This window comes from Aricia agestis, chromosome 4 (assembly GCF_905147365.1).
Source record: "Aricia agestis chromosome 4, ilAriAges1.1, whole genome shotgun sequence".
Classification (NCBI taxonomy): Eukaryota; Metazoa; Arthropoda; class Insecta; order Lepidoptera; family Lycaenidae; genus Aricia; species Aricia agestis.
The window spans coordinates 20,219,009-20,236,850 of record NC_056409.1 but is presented as its reverse complement, the minus strand read 5'-3'; the positions used below and the strand labels follow the sequence as shown (position 1 = coordinate 20,236,850).

Genomic DNA, 17,842 nt, shown 5'->3' with positions numbered 1-17,842 from the left:
ATACTATTCACTTCATATCTAAACAAAAAAATTTGAGGTACAAACGATTTTTCATATAGTAACAACGTCAGAGATTCGATCGGTCTTGACGAATTTTCGAATATCTTACTATAAAACTCGGAGTCAAATTTTGCAACTTTTGTCGTTTGTACCTCGCCAAAACCAAAAGATTATAAAAGAAAATACCATTCACTTCATATTTACACAAAAAAATTTGAGGTACAAACGATTTTTCATATAGTAACAACGTCAGAGATTCGATCGGTCTTGACGAATTTTCGAATATCTTACTATAAAACTCGGAGTCAAATTTTGCAAATTTTATCGTTTGTACCTCGCCAAAACTGAAAGATTATAAAAGAAGATACTATTCACTTCATATTTACACTAAAAAATTTGAGGTACAAACGATTTTTCATATAGTAACAACGTCAGAGATTCGATCGGTCTTGACGAATTTTCGAATATCTTACAATAAAACTCGGAGTCAAATTTTGCAACTTTTGTCGTTTGTACCTCGCCAAAACCGAAAGATTATAAAAGAAAATACCATTCACTTCATATTTACACAAAAAAATTTGAGGTACAAACGATTTTTCATATAGTAACAACGTCAGAGATTCGATCGGTCTTGACGAATTTTCCAATATCTTACTATAAAACTAAGAGTTAAATTTTGCAACTTCTATCGTTTGTACCTCGCAAAAACCGAAAGATTATAAAAGAATATTATATTCACTTCATATTTACACAAAAAAATTTGAGGTACAAACGATTTTTCATATAGTAACAACGTCAGAGATTCGATCGGTCTTGAAGAATTTTCGAATATCTTACTATAAAACTCGGAGTCAAATTTTGCAACTTTTATCGTTTGTACCTCGCCAAAACCGAAAGATTACAAAAGAAGATATTATTCACTTCATATTTACACAAAAAAATTTGAGGTACAAACGATTTTTCATATAGTAACAACGTCAGAGATTCGATCGGTCTTGACGAATTTTCCAATATCTTACTATAAAACTAAGAGTTAAATTTTGCAACTTTTATCGTTTGTACCTCGCGAAAACCGAAAGATTATAAAAGAATATTCTATTCACTTCATATTTACACAAAAAATTTGAGGCACAAACGATTTTTCATAAAGTAACAACGTCAGAGATTCGATCGGTCGTGACGAATTTTTGAATAACTTACTATAAAACTCGGAGTCAAATTTTGCATCTTTTATCGTTTGTACCTCGCCAAAACCGAAAGATTATAAAAGAAAATACTATTCACTTCATATTGCCAAAAAAAAATTTGAGGCACAAACGATTTTTCATATAGTAACAACGTCAGAGATTCGATTGGTCTTGACGAATTTTCGAATATCTTACAATAAAACTCGGAGTCAAATTTTGCAATTTTTGTCGTTTGTACCTCGCCAAAACCGAAAGATTATAAAAGAAAATACCATTCACTTCATATTATTTACACAAAAAAAATTTGAGGTACAAACGATTTTTCATATAGTAACAACGTCAGAGATTCGATCGGTCTTGACGAATTTTCCAATATCTTACTATAAAACTAAGAGTTAAATTTTGCAACTTCTATCGTTTGTACCTCGCGAAAACCGAAAGATTATATAAGATTGTTCTATTCACTTCATATAAACAAAAAAAAATATAGGTAAAAACGATATTTCATATAGTAACAACGTCAGAGATTCTATCGGTCTTGACGACATTTCGAATATCTTACTATAAAAATCGTTTGTACCTCAAATTTTTTTGTGTAAATATAAAGTGAATAGTATCTTCTTTTATAATCTTTCGGTTTTGGCGAGGTACAAACGATAGAAGTTGCAAAATTTAACTCTTAGTTTTATAGTAAGATATTGGAAAATTCGTCAAGACCGATCGAATCTCTGACGTTGTTACTATATGAAAAATCGTTTGTGCCTCAAATTTTTTTTTGTAAATATGAAGTTAATAATATCTTCTTTTGTAATCTTTCGGTTTTGGCGAGGTACAAACGATAAAAGTTGCAAAATTTGACTCCGAGTTTTATAGTAAGATATTCGAAAATTCTTCAAGACCGATCGAATCTCTGACGTTGTTACTATATGAAAAATCGTTTGTACCTCATTTTTTTTAATGTAAATATGAAGTGAATAGTATCTTCTTTTTTAATCTTTCGCTTTTGGCGAGGTACAAACGATAGAAGTTGCAAAATATGACTCCGAGTTTTATAGTAAGATATTCGAAAATTCGTCAAGACCGATCGAATCTCTGACGTTGTTACTATATGAAAAATCGTTTGTACCTCAAATTTTTTTGTGTAAATATGAAGTGAATAATATCTTCTTTTATAACCTTTCGGTTTTGGCGAGGTACAAACGATAAAAGTTGCAAAATTTGACTCCGAGTTTTATAGTAAGATATTCGAAAATTCGTCAAGACCGATCGAATCTCTGACGTTGTTACTATATGAAAAATCGTTTGTACCTCAAATTTTTTTGTGTATATATGAAGTGAATAATATCTCCTTTTGTAATCTTTCGGTTTTGGCGAGGTACAAACGATAAAAGTTGCAAAATTTGACTCCGAGTTTTATAGTAAGATATTCGAAAATTCTTCAAGACCGATCGAATCTCTGACGTTGTTACTATATGAAAAATCGTTTGTACCTCAAATTTTTTTGTGTAAATATGAAGTGAATAATATCTCCTTTTGTAATCTTTCGGTTTTGGCGAGGTACAAACGATAAAATTTGCAAAATTTGACTCCGAGTTTTATAGTAAGATATTCGAAAATTCGTCAAGACCGATCGAATCTCTGACGTTGTTACTATATGAAAAATCGTTTGTACCTCAAATTTTTTTGTGTAAATATGAAGTGAATAATATCTCCTTTTGTAATCTTTCGGTTTTGGCGAGGTACAAACGATAAAATTTGCAAAATTTGACTCCGAGTTTTATAGTAAGATATTCGAAAATTCGTCAAGACCGATCGAATCTCTGACGTTGTTACTATATGAAAAATCGTTTGTACCTCAAATTTTTTTGTGTAAATATGAAGTGAATAATATCTCCTTTTGTAATCTTTCGGTTTTGGCGAGGTACAAACGATAAAATTTGCAAAATTTGACTCCGAGTTTTATAGTAAGATATCCGAAAATTCTTCAAGACCGATCGAATCTCTGACGTTGAAAAATCGTTTGTACCTCAAATTTTTTTGTTTAAATATGAAGTGAATAGTATCTTCTTTTATAATCTTTCGGTTTTGGCGAGGTACAAACGATAAAAGTTGCAAAATTTGACTCCGAGTTTTATAGTAAGGTATTCGAAAATTCGTCACGACCGATCGAATCTCTGACGTTGTTACTATATGAAAAATCGTTTGTACCTCAAATTTTTTTGTTTAAATATAAAGTGAATAATATCTCCTTTTGTAATCTTTCGGTTTTGGCGAGGTACAAACGATAAAAGTTGCAAAATTTGACTCCGAGTTTTATAGTAAGATATTCGAAAGTTCTTCAAGACCGATCGAATCTCTGACGTTCTTACTATATGAAAAATCGTTTGTACCTCAAATTTTTTTGTTTAAATGTGAAGTGAATAGTATCTTCTTTTATAATCTTTCGGTTTTGGCGAGGTACAAACGATAAAAGTTGCAAAATATGACTCCGAGTTTTATAGTAAGATATTCGAAAATTCGTCACGACCGATCGAATCTCTGACGTTGTTACTATATGAAAAATCGTTTGTACCTCAAATTTTTTTGTGTAAATATGAAGTGAATAATATCTCCTTTTGTAATCTTTCGGTTTTGGCGAGGTACAAACGATAAAATTTGCAAAATTTGACTCCGAGTTTTATAGTAAGATATTCGAAAATTCTTCAAGACCGATCGAATCTCTGACGTTGTTACTATATGAAAAATCGTTTGTACCTCAAATTTTTTTGTGTAAATATGAATTGAATAGTATCTTCTTTTATAATCTTTCAGCTTTGGCGAGGTACAAACGATAAAAGTTGCAAAATATGACTCCGAGTTTTATAGTAAGATATTCGAAAATTCGTCAAGACCGATCGAATCTCTGACGTTGTTACTATATGAAAAATCGTTTGTACCTCATTTTTTTTTATGTAAATATGAAGTGAATAGTATCTTCTTTTTTAATCTTTCGCTTTTGGCGAGGTACAAACGATAGAAGTTGCAAAATATGACTCCGAGTTTTATAGTAAGATATTCGAAAATTCGTCAAGACCGATCGAATCTCTGACGTTGTTACTATATGAAAAATCGTTTGTACCTCAAATTTTTTTATGTAAATATGAAGTGAATAATATCTCCTTTTGTAATCTTTCGGTTTTGGCGAGGTACAAACGATAAAATTTGCAAAATTTGACTCCGAGTTTTATAGTAAGATATTCGAAAATTCGTCACGACCGATCGAATCTCTGACGTTGTTACTATATGAAAAATCGTTTGTACCTCAAATTTTTTTGTGTAAATATGAAGTGAATAATATCTCCTTTTGTAATCTTTCGGTTTTGGCGAGGTACAAACGATAAAATTTGCAAAATTTGACTCCGAGTTTTATAGTAAGATATTCGAAAATTCGTCAAGACCGATCGAATCTCTGACGTTGTTACTATATGAAAAATCGTTTGTACCTCAAATTTTTTTGTGTAAATATGAAGTGAATAATATCTCCTTTTGTAATCTTTCGGTTTTGGCGAGGTACAAACGATAAAATTTGCAAAATTTGACTCCGAGTTTTATAGTAAGATATTCGAAAATTCGTCAAGACCGATCGAATCTCTGACGTTGTTACTATATGAAAAATCGTTTGTACCTCAAATTTTTTTGTGTATATATGAAGTGAATAATATCTCCTTTTGTAATCTTTCGGTTTTGGCGAGGTACAAACGATAAAAGTTGCAAAATTTGACTCCGAGTTTTATAGTAAGATATTCGAAAATTCTTCAAGACCGATCGAATCTCTGACGTTGTTACTATATGAAAAATCGTTTGTACCTCAAATTTTTTTGTGTAAATATGAATTGAATACCTAGTATCTTCTTTTATAATCTTTCAGCTTTGGCGAGGTACAAACGATAAAAGTTGCAAAATATGACTCCGAGTTTTATAGTAAGATATTCGAAAATTCTTCAAGACCGATCGAATCTCTGACGTTGTTACTATATGAAAAATCGTTTGTACCTCAAATTTTTTTGTGTAAATATGAATTGAATACCTAGTATCTTCTTTTATAATCTTTCAGCTTTGGCGAGGTACAAACGATAAAAGTTGCAAAATATGACTCCGAGTTTTATAGTAAGATATTCGAAAATTCGTCAAGACCGATCGAATCTCTGACGTTGTTACTATATGAAAAATCGTTTGTACCTCATTTTTTTTTATGTAAATATGAAGTGAATAGTATCTTCTTTTTTAATCTTTCGCTTTTGGCGAGGTACAAACGATAGAAGTTGCAAAATATGACTCCGAGTTTTATAGTAAGATATTCGAAAATTCGTCACGACCGATCGAATCTCTGACGTTGTTACTATATGAAAAATCGTTTGTACCTCAAATTTTTTTGTGTAAATATGAAGTGAATAATATCTCCTTTTGTAATGTTTCGGTTTTGGCGAGGTACAAACGATAAAATTTGCAAAATTTGACTCCGAGTTTTATAGTAAGATATTCGAAAATTCGTCAAGACCGATCGAATCTCTGACGTTGTTACTATATGAAAAATCGTTTGTACCTCAAATTTTTTTGTGTAAATATGAAGTGAATAATATCTCCTTTTGTAATGTTTCGGTTTTGGCGAGGTACAAACGATAAAATTTGCAAAATTTGACTCCGAGTTTTATAGTAAGATATTCGAAAATTCGTCAAGACCGATCGAATCTCTGACGTTGTTACTATATGAAAAATCGTTTGTACCTCAAATTTTTTTGTGTATATATGAAGTGAATAATATCTCCTTTTGTAATCTTTCGGTTTTGGCGAGGTACAAACGATAAAAGTTGCAAAATTTGACTCCGAGTTTTATAGTAAGATATTCGAAAATTCTTCAAGACCGATCGAATCTCTGACGTTGAAAAATCGTTTGTACCTCAAATTTTTTTGTTTAAATATGAATTGAATAGTATCTTCTTTTATAATCTTTCGGTTTTGGCGAGGTACAAACGATAAAAGTTGCAAAAATTGACTCCGAGTTTTATAGTAAGATATTCGAAAATTCGTCACGACCGATCGAATCTCTGACGTTGTTACTATATGAAAAATCGTTTGTACCTCAAATTTTTTTGTGTAAATATGAAGTGAATAATATCTCCTTTTGTAATCTTTCGGTTTTGGCGAGGTACAAACGATAAAATTTGCAAAATTTGACTCCGAGTTTTATAGTAAGATATTCGAAAATTCGTCAAGACCGATCGAATCTCTGACGTTGTTACTATATGAAAAATCGTTTGTACCTCAAATTTTTTTGTGTATATATGAAGTGAATAATATCTCCTTTTGTAATCTTTCGGTTTTGGCGAGGTACAAACGATAAAAGTTGCAAAATTTGACTCCGAGTTTTATAGTAAGATATTCGAAAATTCTTCAAGACCGATCGAATCTCTGACGTTGTTACTATATGAAAAATCGTTTGTACCTCAAATTTTTTTGTGTAAATATGAATTGAATACCTAGTATCTTCTTTTATAATCTTTCAGCTTTGGCGAGGTACAAACGATAAAAGTTGCAAAATATGACTCCGAGTTTTATAGTAAGATATTCGAAAATTCTTCAAGACCGATCGAATCTCTGACGTTGTTACTATATGAAAAATCGTTTGTACCTCAAATTTTTTTGTGTAAATATGAATTGAATACCTAGTATCTTCTTTTATAATCTTTCAGCTTTGGCGAGGTACAAACGATAAAAGTTGCAAAATATGACTCCGAGTTTTATAGTAAGATATTCGAAAATTCGTCAAGACCGATCGAATCTCTGACGTTGTTACTATATGAAAAATAGTTTGTACCTCATTTTTTTTTATGTAAATATGAAGTGAATAGTATCTTCTTTTTTAATCTTTCGCTTTTGGCGAGGTACAAACGATAGAAGTTGCAAAATATGACTCCGAGTTTTATAGTAAGATATTCGAAAATTCGTCACGACCGATCGAATCTCTGACGTTGTTACTATATGAAAAATCGTTTGTACCTCAAATTTTTTTGTGTAAATATGAAGTGAATAAAATCTCCTTTTGTAATCTTTCGGTTTTGGCGAGGTACAAACGATAAAAGTTGCAAAATATGACTCCGAGTTTTATAGTAAGATATTCGAAAATTCGTCACGACCGATCGAATCTCTGACGTTGTTACTATATGAAAAATCGTTTGTACCTCAAATTTTTTTGTGTAAATATGAAGTGAATAATATCTCCTTTTGTAATGTTTCGGTTTTGGCGAGGTACAAACGATAAAATTTGCAAAATTTGACTCCGAGTTTTATAGTAAGATATTCGAAAATTCGTCAAGACCGATCGAATCTCTGACGTTGTTACTATATGAAAAATCGTTTGTACCTCAAATTTTTTTGTGTATATATGAAGTGAATAATATCTCCTTTTGTAATCTTTCGGTTTTGGCGAGGTACAAACGATAAAAGTTGCAAAATTTGACTCCGAGTTTTATAGTAAGATATTCGAAAATTCTTCAAGACCGATCGAATCTCTGACGTTGAAAAATCGTTTGTACCTCAAATTTTTTTGTTTAAATATGAATTGAATAGTATCTCCTTTTGTAATCTTTCGGTTTTGGCGAGGTACAAACGATAAAAGTTGCAAAATTTGACTCCGAGTTTTATAGTAAGATATTCGAAAATTCTTCAAGACCGATCGAATCTCTGACGTTGTTACTATATGAAAAATCGTTTGTACCTCAAATTTTTTTGTTTAGATGTGAAGTGAATAGTATCTTCTTTTATAATCTTTCGGTTTTGGCGAGGTACAAACGATAAAAGTTGCAAAATATGACTCCGAGTTTTATAGTAAGATATTCGAAAATTCTTCAAGACCGATCGAATCTCTGACGTTGTTACTATATGAAAAATCGTTTGTACCTCAAATTTTTTTGTTTAAATATGAAGTGAATAGTATCTTCTTTTATAATCTTTCGGTTTTAATCTTTCGGTTTTGGCGAGGTACAAACGATAAAAGTTGCAAAATATGACTCCGAGTTTTATAGTAAGATATTCGAAAATTCGTCAAGACCGATCGAATCTCTGACGTTGTTACTATATGAAAAATCGTTTGTACCTCAAATTTTTTTGTTTAAATATGAAGTGAATAATATCTCCTTTTGTAATCTTTCGGTTTTGGCGAGGTACAAACGATAAAAGTTGCAAAATTTGACTCCGAGTTTTATAGTAAGATATTCGAAAATTCTTCAAGACCGATCGAATCTCTGACGTTGTTACTATATGAAAAATCGTTTGTACCTCAAATTTTTTTGTTTAAATATGAAGTGAATAGTATCTTCTTTTATAATCTTTCGGTTTTAATCTTTCGGTTTTGGCGAGGTACAAACGATAAAAGTTGCAAAATATGACTCCGAGTTTTATAGTAAGATATTCGAAAATTCGTCAAGACCGATCGAATCTCTGACGTTGTTACTATATGAAAAATCGTTTGTACCTCAAATTTTTTAGTGTAAATATGAAGTGAATAGTATCTTCTTTTATAATCTTTCGGTTTTGGCGAGGTACAAACGATAAAATTTGCAAAATTTGACTCCGAGTTTTATAGTAAGATATTCGAAAATTCGTCAAGACCGATCGAATCTCTGACGTTGTTACTATATGAAAAATCGTTTGTACCTCAAATTTTTTTGTGTAAATATGAAGTGAATAGTATCTTCTTTAATAATTTTTCTGTTTTGGCGAGGTACAAACGACAAAAGTTGCAAAATTTGACTCCGAGTTTTATAGTAAGATATTCGAAAATTCGTCAAGACCGATCGAATTTCTGTCGTTGTTGTCTCAAAAAATTTTGTGTGAATTTAAAGTGAATAGTATCTTCTTTTATAATTTTTCTGTTTTGGCGAGGTACAAACGACAAAAAAAACTGCAAAATATAACTCCGACTTTTATAGTAAGATATTGGAAAATTCGTCAAGACCGAACGAATCTACCTCAAAAAATAACTTCTTTTACACATTTGAACTGCTTTATATACTTTCTTTCCTTCTACTCCGTACAAAGCCTTATTTTTAGGGAAAAAAATTTTTTTTGTTTTTTTTTTTCGTAAAATCAAAAAAAAAAATTAACTTTAAAAACGGGTACAATCCGGTACAAACGATACTCTTCCAGATGGCATCATTAAAATTCCGGTATCTTTATGTCGGTTGCTAAGCAAATTTTACCACCCCCCCCCATTTCTACCCTATTGAGGTACAAACGATTTTAATTGCGGTACAATCGGGTACACTCCGGGTACAATCGAATGACATATATAAAAATCATTTACCTTGAACTCGGTTGCTAACTTCACATAGGTACTTTCTGTAGATGTTCGTGGGTAAAACGATATTATGTTAGTCCATAGACCATACCGTTCTTTGGACAAGTCTTTTTCTTTTTTTTCTCTTCTGACGGAGGACATTAACGTTATAAACATAAGATAAGAAAATCGCGATCCTCGTTCTAGAATCTAGAGCATCTTCTGCATCACAAGACGTGTACTCGACAGCGCGTATTGAATGAAACTGCGCAGTGTCGTTTGACAAACCGTTCAAACCGACATCAAACGGTTGCATCCAACACGTAAGGTTTGAGTCAAACCGTTTGATCGTCTCGGAGGCCCTTAAAACGATGCGCTTTGCCAAATCTGCAAAAAAAAAAATGCAAATCCTGGAATCCGAAACGTAAACGGTACTTAGGACATTAGCAGAGGCGTACGCATGTTCTCAGGCTAAACTCTTTATGAGGCAGTCGGATTTTTTATTTTTATCTTTTTATTTTGCAGATATAAGGAATAGGCGGCGGTGGGAGTGGTAGTTGTGTAGGGGTTGTCGTGTTGTGTTCCAGTGTACATCAAGCAGGGGCGCGAGGTGGAGAGCCGGGCCGCGTGCGACTCCCCCGAGGCCTCGTACTGGCGGGCGCCGGCGCTCGAGAGCCCCGCGCAGATGCACAGGTGGGCCCAGGGTCATGCAGATGGGTTTGGATGATATGGTCAGAGTACTGGGGCCGTACCACGAAACCGTTTTGGGACTCAAACAATCGTACGAGAATGCGCCGTCCTACTCTAACAAACGTGTGTGGGAATAATGCGTGGTGGCCCAAGGAAGATCTTCCGACCGAGCGAGGTGTTATGCTCGGTCAGGCCGAAGCCCTCGCGTGATACATTACAGTTGTCGTATATATGTCGCAGCCGACTAGTTTAAATAGCCGTTCAATCAAACAGCTAGCCCTTTGACTGAACAACGCAATTCAATCACACGGCTATACGTCGTTTAGCCGACTTGTTGAATACAACGTTCAACACTACAGCTAGACGACGCTTAGCCAACTGGTTTGTTTTTGTTTTGGCTAACAAACGTGTGTGGGAATAATGCGTGGTGGCCCAAGGAAGATCTTCCGACCGAGCGAGGTGTTATGCTCGGTCAGACCGAAGCCCTCGCGTGATACATTACAGTTGTCGTATATATGTCGCAGCCGACTAGTTTAAATAGCCGTTCAATCAAACAGCTAGCCCTTTGACTGAACAACGCAATTCAATCACACGGCTATACGTCGTTTAGCCGACTTGTTGAATACAACGTTCAACACTACAGCTAGACGACGCTTAGCCAACTGGTTTGTTCTTGTTTTGGCGGGGGGCTGTGCCCCCCGAGCCCCCCTTTTATTTGACGGCGGTCGCCGGCTGCTGCCGCAGCACGCTCGCTGCGCTCGCTCGGCTCCCTCTGAGTTGTGGTCTAAGTTCTAACCTAACCTAACCTAACCAACTTTTGGACTTTCTGGATTGTGTTTGTTTTTGTTTTGACGGGGGGCTGTGCCCCCCGAACCCCCCTTTCGGAGGAGGCTGCGTCCATCCATTTCATAATCCCGTAATTTCTCCTCGAATATTTGTTGAAATTTTAATTCACTCGTATGTGCCTCCACAATTTTTGTCTCTTTAATAACACTTGTAACTTTTATTAACTACTTTCTTTCCGAAAAACAACCACAAACACCAACAAATACCTGCTAGTTGACGCCATATTGTAAATAAAACGCACCTACCGCCGCAGCGGTGCGCGCTGAACTACTTCAATTAGACGGTGGCTTTTGAATCAACTAAAATATTCAATATAAAAGCTAGACGCGTGATTGAATGGCGTTGTTCAGTTATAGGGGTAGCTGTTTGATTGAACTACTATTTAAACCAGTCGGCTGCGACATATATACTGACGCGCTCAGAAAACTTTGATAGCGCGATTCAGGAATGTTAGGCGAATTGTGTGTACGTGAAATGACGTTGTTAGAGCAGGACGCGCATTCTTATTCGATTGTTTGAGTCTCAAAACGATTTCGTAGTAGGCCTACAGAATAGAACAGCTGCAGGGTGTAAGAAAATGGAGTGATAATAATTTCTTGTGTGTATGGGTCCCCTGTATAGAGTTCAAAGTGAAAGTAGAGGGCTGAAAGATTAGCTTTTAAATTTTTGTATGCGGGTGGTTCTACAAAAATTGGGTAACTTTTAGGGATATTTTGTTTACTGTACTTTTTATGGTAAATTTAGACATCTTTGGGTTTAAAAGATGGGTAATATAATGAATATATTGTTGCAAATCGGGACAGTCATTTTTTAGAGTAGTTTTTAAAATATTTCGATTTTTCTGATTTTGACTGCCAGAGGACTGACGAGGGTGACACAGTACTGATATATGATGCAAAAATACTAGAAATATATGACATTTGTGGCATTTATTAAACGCTTATTAACTATAATTATATCACTTTAATTATTTTAATGTATCAAGTTCTTAGTAAGTTAAATATCGAAAAATATTTTGTAATAATGTAGGGAAAACACTATCACACCTTTATAAGAATTTCGACAATTGTAATAAACATTTTTTTTTACTTTTAAGTACTTTGACTTAACAGTATACATAAATAATTAATATTAACAAACAACAGAATTAAAGTTTTCGTTTTTTGTCCATTTGTCCGTCAGTACGTCCATCTGTCTATTTGTCTGTCACCAGGCTGTATCTCAAGAACAGCGATGGCTAGTTTTTATTTTCACAAATGACGTATAATTGTGTTGCAGCTATAACGAAAATACAAAAATAAAAACAAAATAAATATTTAAGAGGGCTCCCATACAAGAAACGTGATTTTTGTGCCCTTTTTTGCTTGATGTCAATAATGCAACCAGGTAATTTTAAATACTCTAGAAATACTCAATTTTGTTCTTACTTTAATAATAAACAATAAAATTATAACAAAATTAATATTTAAGGGGTCTCCTATACAAAGAATATACTTTTTGTCGTTTTAACTCAATGTCAATAATGGCACTAGGTGGGCAATTGAAATGTTCACAAAATAATATTTGTTTTTCTTCTTTAATAGTAGATAATAAAATTAAAATAAAATAAACACTTAAAGGGAGCTCTCATACGAAAAAACCCATTTTATGGCACGAGGGCTTCGTGCTGGAGACTGACTCGCACTTAACCAATTTTTCCAAGTTAACCGTTTGCTTTAGAGGTTTCTTTAACATTTTTTTCTTTGCCCTTTCTCCTTTTCTTAAGTACATTTTGTAATCTATGTTTTTCTTTGCTAATTCAGCTTATTTGAAGAGGTAGATTGATTCTCGGCAAGAAAGTCTTGTCAGCTTCTCTTTTCTTATTTAATATACTATCCTTCGGTCAAATTTGTCTTTAGTGGTAGGCGACATTATGTTTTACACTAAAATAAATAAACAAATGGTTAACACACCTTAATTGTTGTGACAAAAGTGATCTTAAAGAAAAAACATCAGTACTCTGGTAACATGTCAGTCCGTTGGCACGATTTCAGGCAAAGGACTGACGCCAAAGGACTGATGATTTCGACATAAATTTAAGGTTATAATTAAAGTTAATGTTTTTTTTCGTATATTCTAATATCAATATATTAAATGTTTACTAATCATAGTAAACAGTATCGAAATCAAAATAAAATTAAGATTTATAAGGAATTAACGACTTACCCACAGTACTGAGTTTTTGACTGGCCCTGCGCAAGATTATGTCATATCCGACGAGCTAGCACTCATACTGTAATAGTGGCAAAGAAATGCTGCAGTTCTTAGCTGACAATATTACCAACTAAACATAATTATTAGGTATTTGACCATGTATACGTGTTTTTTTGATGAAAATTTTCGCAATTGAAAGTTACATAAAGGACTGACGAATGAAACCTATGACAAAGTTTCCTCTCTTTTTTAAATACATTGTAAATATTTTTACATTATGAAAGTCCTGACATTCATTATTACGCACATGAAAGATTGTAATTATATATCGAGTTTTCTGAAATTAATCGTAGAATCTGATGTACAGTCTCTTGATTGAACGTTTTTGGGTTTGTGACAGGCCAAAGAACTGACGTTTTGAGCACACTCTTATAATTTTATACAATTTCTAATTAAATTACGTATCTGAAATTGAGTGACCAATTAAAGGAGATTACATACTTTTAAAAATAAGTATAAAATCTTTCAAATATAATGTGATTTAATATATATTGACTGGTGACAGCGAGTTACCCAATTTTTGTAGAATCACCCATGCACATTGCGCAAATTCATGACGCTGAGATGCTTGCCCGTACAATTCACAAAAAAAACCGCTGCTGCTTCCATAGTGAATTCTACGTTTATAAGAAACTCATACACACCCTAAACTCTAAACTTTAGAGTCTAAACTCTAAAGCATTATCACTATGTTTTGTAACACTCTGTATAATCTATGGAACTGACATGACACGAGTCGAATGTCAACTTCATAATATGGAACGCTTATGTCAATTCCATACATTTTCGAACCGCGATTCTATAAAGAAGAGAGAGAACTTGTTGGCTAAGCCCCCTGAATTGGCTAAAGTAGAAATACAAAAGATTCACAGTTTTTAACACGGCACAGAAAAGAAAAGGCGAACGAGTTTTGGGAACAAAGTTGATTAAGTGACAGGTTTTCTTTGTCAATCTACAACGTTGAGTCAATTACTGTTCATTGCAAAGAGGATGTAAACTTGGTTCATTGATTGATTTGGTTTGTGTTCATACAAAACGCCGCGATTGGGTGATGGGTCTAGTGTATGCGTGCACGGCTAAGGGTGAAGCCATATGTAGGAGAGCCATGCTTCGGCACGAATGGGCCGGCTCGACCGGAGAAATACCACGTTCTCACAGAAAACCGGCGTGAAACAGCGCTTGCGCTGTGTTTCGCCGAGTGAGTGAGTTTACCGGAGGCCCAATCCCCTATTCCCTCTACCCTCTTAAAAGGCCGGCAACGCACCTGCAGCTCTTCTGATGCTGCGAGTGTCCATGGGCGACGGAAGTTGCTTTCCATCAGGTGACCCGTTTGCTCGTTTGCCCCCTTATTTATTAAAAAATAAAGCTACATTCAGTTTCATACTATAGTCCTGTTTGATTCACACGAGCGTAATTTTGTGAGTCATGATATTTTGTATGAAAAGATATTTAGGTACGCGACCGAAATTCTGCGAGTCACAACTCCCAAATTACGCTCGTTTGGCTTCACCCTAAGCGTCTACCGCTAAGCGGCAGTTTCTCAAAATTCAATACACGGAAAGGTGTGTGCCTTAATTGATTCCGTGGTAAAAATTGCATACAATTATAATAATCAAGATTAAATTGACTGAAAAATATCCTGAAAATATTATGAAAGTTCTGTTTATTCGCATGTCCCCAAAGACGTCACAGCGGGTTTACCTGTAGCGCATCCTAGAATCCGGAATGCAAAAGCAAATATTATAAAACGCTGTAAAAGTATGATACGGTTTCAGTAGACTTAATTTTCACGTCTGTGCCTGGAGGCTTTCAAGAATATAATGGGAAATTATTTCATATTTATTCAAGGTATAAAATGTATGATATAAAATACTTTTCTCCATTCCGTCAGCGAATCTCGGGAATTATTTTTTGTCCAAGTCGCTCGGAAATCGTTACTGCGGCGCTGAATTCATGTTTTTTCCGATGGAACTGTTACAGAGTCATCAAGAAATACTTTTGTTTATCGCGATTTGCGGTTGCCGCGTTTACGGGTACAAAACGTAAAAAAAAATAGAAATCATTGGTTAGAGTGCCTCTCTGCTTTTGATCTAAGTAATTTACACAATCACAAAGTATTTTGCTCCGTTGCATTGGGTTACGTCACCTTGACGGCACTCTCTGATGTTTGACATTGATACGTTGCGATCTCGGACCATAAAGTTAATATACCTAGCGGAATAGAGCAACAATCTCGAGCTGTCAAACGAAACCGAAATTGGTTTTCATCTGTGTGAAAAATATGTGTACATATATTCATGATTGAACATGAATTCTATGAGATTAAATTCTCAACGTACGGCACGTGCCGACTGGACGTCAAAAAAAGAGTGCTGCTGTCATGTATCACACGTCTCTTTTTACCACGCAGTGTTACTGATAGTGACATCTCTCTTGCTTAGGCCTTTGTTTCTCTATTCCGCTAGGTATATTAACTTTATGTCTCGGACGCGATTTTCTGAGGGATCTGAAATGAAAAGTTGACAGCGCAACGGTCAGGGTGAATTCGTCTTGTATCATGTTGTGTTGCACGTCGCCGCTACGCAGTTAAATGCGTCTTTTCTCGCCGATAATAATCCACCACATCGCAACGCAATAGAGCAGGGATGGCGAACCTTTTCGTATTAATGTTGCCTTTTTCTGAAGAAATCTGCTGCTAAGTCATAAACATGCCATTCAATATTTTTTGCGAACGTATGCGTACTTCAAAATTTGCCTAATTTGATGCCCACTATGCAGGGGAGGATCTATAACCTTCATTGTTGGTTAAAATAATTTCGATTCTAATTTTGCGACCAGTGGCGTGCTTCAAATTTCATGTCGAGTGCCACTAGTGGCACGCGTGCCATTGGTTCGCCATCCCTGCAATAGCGCAACTTAGCCTCGCTCTAAGCCTTCCAGTCAATCCTAACTTATGCGTTATCCACAGGAGGCAGTCAACGGACACGCGTGCGGATATAGTCCGCTGCGTGGAGTACAAGGAGGTGCTGTCGCCGCACCGCACCGACGTCGCCGTGTGCGATCTCATACCGCACGCGCGGCAGTACCGCGTCTGCCTCGAGCGCGGCTCGCCCCGGGACTTACCCAACCCCCAGGTGCTCCAAGCCCCGCAGCTAGAGGTGTTCCCGGCCCTCCAGGTGCTTGCGCCCCCGCAGCTCGACGTGTTCCCGCTCCCACAGGTGCTCGCGCCCCCGCAGCTCGAGGTGTTCCCGGCGCCCAAAGACTTAACCCCCCTCACGCCCACCGTGAACTTCGCGCCGTACAAAGATCTGGCGGAGTCCTGCGCCATCTGCGTCCAGTCCAACCCCGACATCTCCAAAATGACGTCCTTCCCCATCAAGAGCTGTCTCAAGAAGACCAAAACGCAGGACTTCGCGTCCAGCGTCTCCCTTCCGTTGGCTGAGGTCAAGGACGAGAAGCCCAAATCCGATATCGAGGACGTAAACAGGGAGTGGAACAGGGCGTACGACTCCGACAGGACAGGACAGGACACGGACAAAGTGCTCAACAAGATATCACACGACCTGGATTTCCTCCTCAACAGAACTAAAGAGAACGCGGAGAACTAGTGTACAGTGTGAGTGTAAATACGTGTGTACATATGTAAATACCCTAGTTTTATACGGAAAGTGTACATATTTAAATTTTATACGTACTACTGTTACTGTAAAGCAGCCCATACACGCAAGGGTGTACCTAATAGGTTTGCCTGAACAGGTCAACTGTTCAGGTAAACCAGAGCGTCTATGTTTCTCATTTTTGTCTGACAGGCGTAACTGCACAGGCAAACCTGTCAGATACACCCTTGCGTTTATGGTCTGCTTAAAAAAGTCCAAAGACGAGATATCTCAGGGGTAGCTAGTAATAAATGAAAACCGGAAGTTAGCTGTCGGTTCCGGCACTTCGGTAATTAGTCGGTGTCTTCTGTGAGCGGCTAACTGCAGACCGACGATTAAGCGGTTAACTTAAGCAACGATTAACGACTTAACTTTGACGTGAGTATGGTCGCCGGCCATGACAAGTTTTAGTAGTAAAATATATGAAAGTGCTCCCTCATTGAAGCTATCACGTGATATACGTACAACTACACTGTCAAAATATCTAGAGCAAGGATGGCGAACCAATGGCACATTTATGTCACGTGCCACTGTTGGCACGCGACATAAAATATGGGACACGCTTCTGGTCACGAAACTAGTAGGTATCGAAATTATTTTACCCATGGGCGTACCCAGGTAGGGGCAGGGCTAACCTAACCCCCCCCCCCCCCCCAATGCGCAAAATTCCTGGCAAGTGGGAATTAAAAACGTGTCACCTACTCTGCGCAAAATGAAGTGTTGGAAACAAAATATATATTTTCAGTCAGATTAATAAAAGTCAATTTTCATGATTTTTTGTTTCAATATCGACCGACCATCTTCTCAAAACAGGTATGCTGCCCCCCCCCCTAGCTGAAATTCTGGGTACGCCCATGGTTATAACTTATACCTGCATAGCAAGCACCAAATTAGGC

General features: G+C 35.9%; 1 protein-coding gene across 2 annotated transcripts in view; it reads left to right on the top strand.

Moving 5' to 3' along the window:
• LOC121726700 overlaps window positions 1–17,453 on the top strand; it is a 222,231-nt gene extending 204,778 nt beyond the window's left edge. Inside the window, exons 24-25 of one of the 2 annotated variants that reach the window (XM_042114190.1) lie at window positions 10,089–10,194; window positions 16,259–17,453. In XM_042114190.1, the coding sequence (XP_041970124.1) occupies window positions 10,089–10,194; window positions 16,259–16,898 (746 nt within the window). In that variant the 3' untranslated portion in view covers window positions 16,899–17,453. Of the gene's footprint in view, window positions 1–10,026; window positions 10,195–16,258 lie in introns of those variants that run through there. The other variant, XM_042114188.1, reaches the window with a different exon arrangement.
• Window positions 17,454–17,842: the final 389 nt, after the last annotated feature.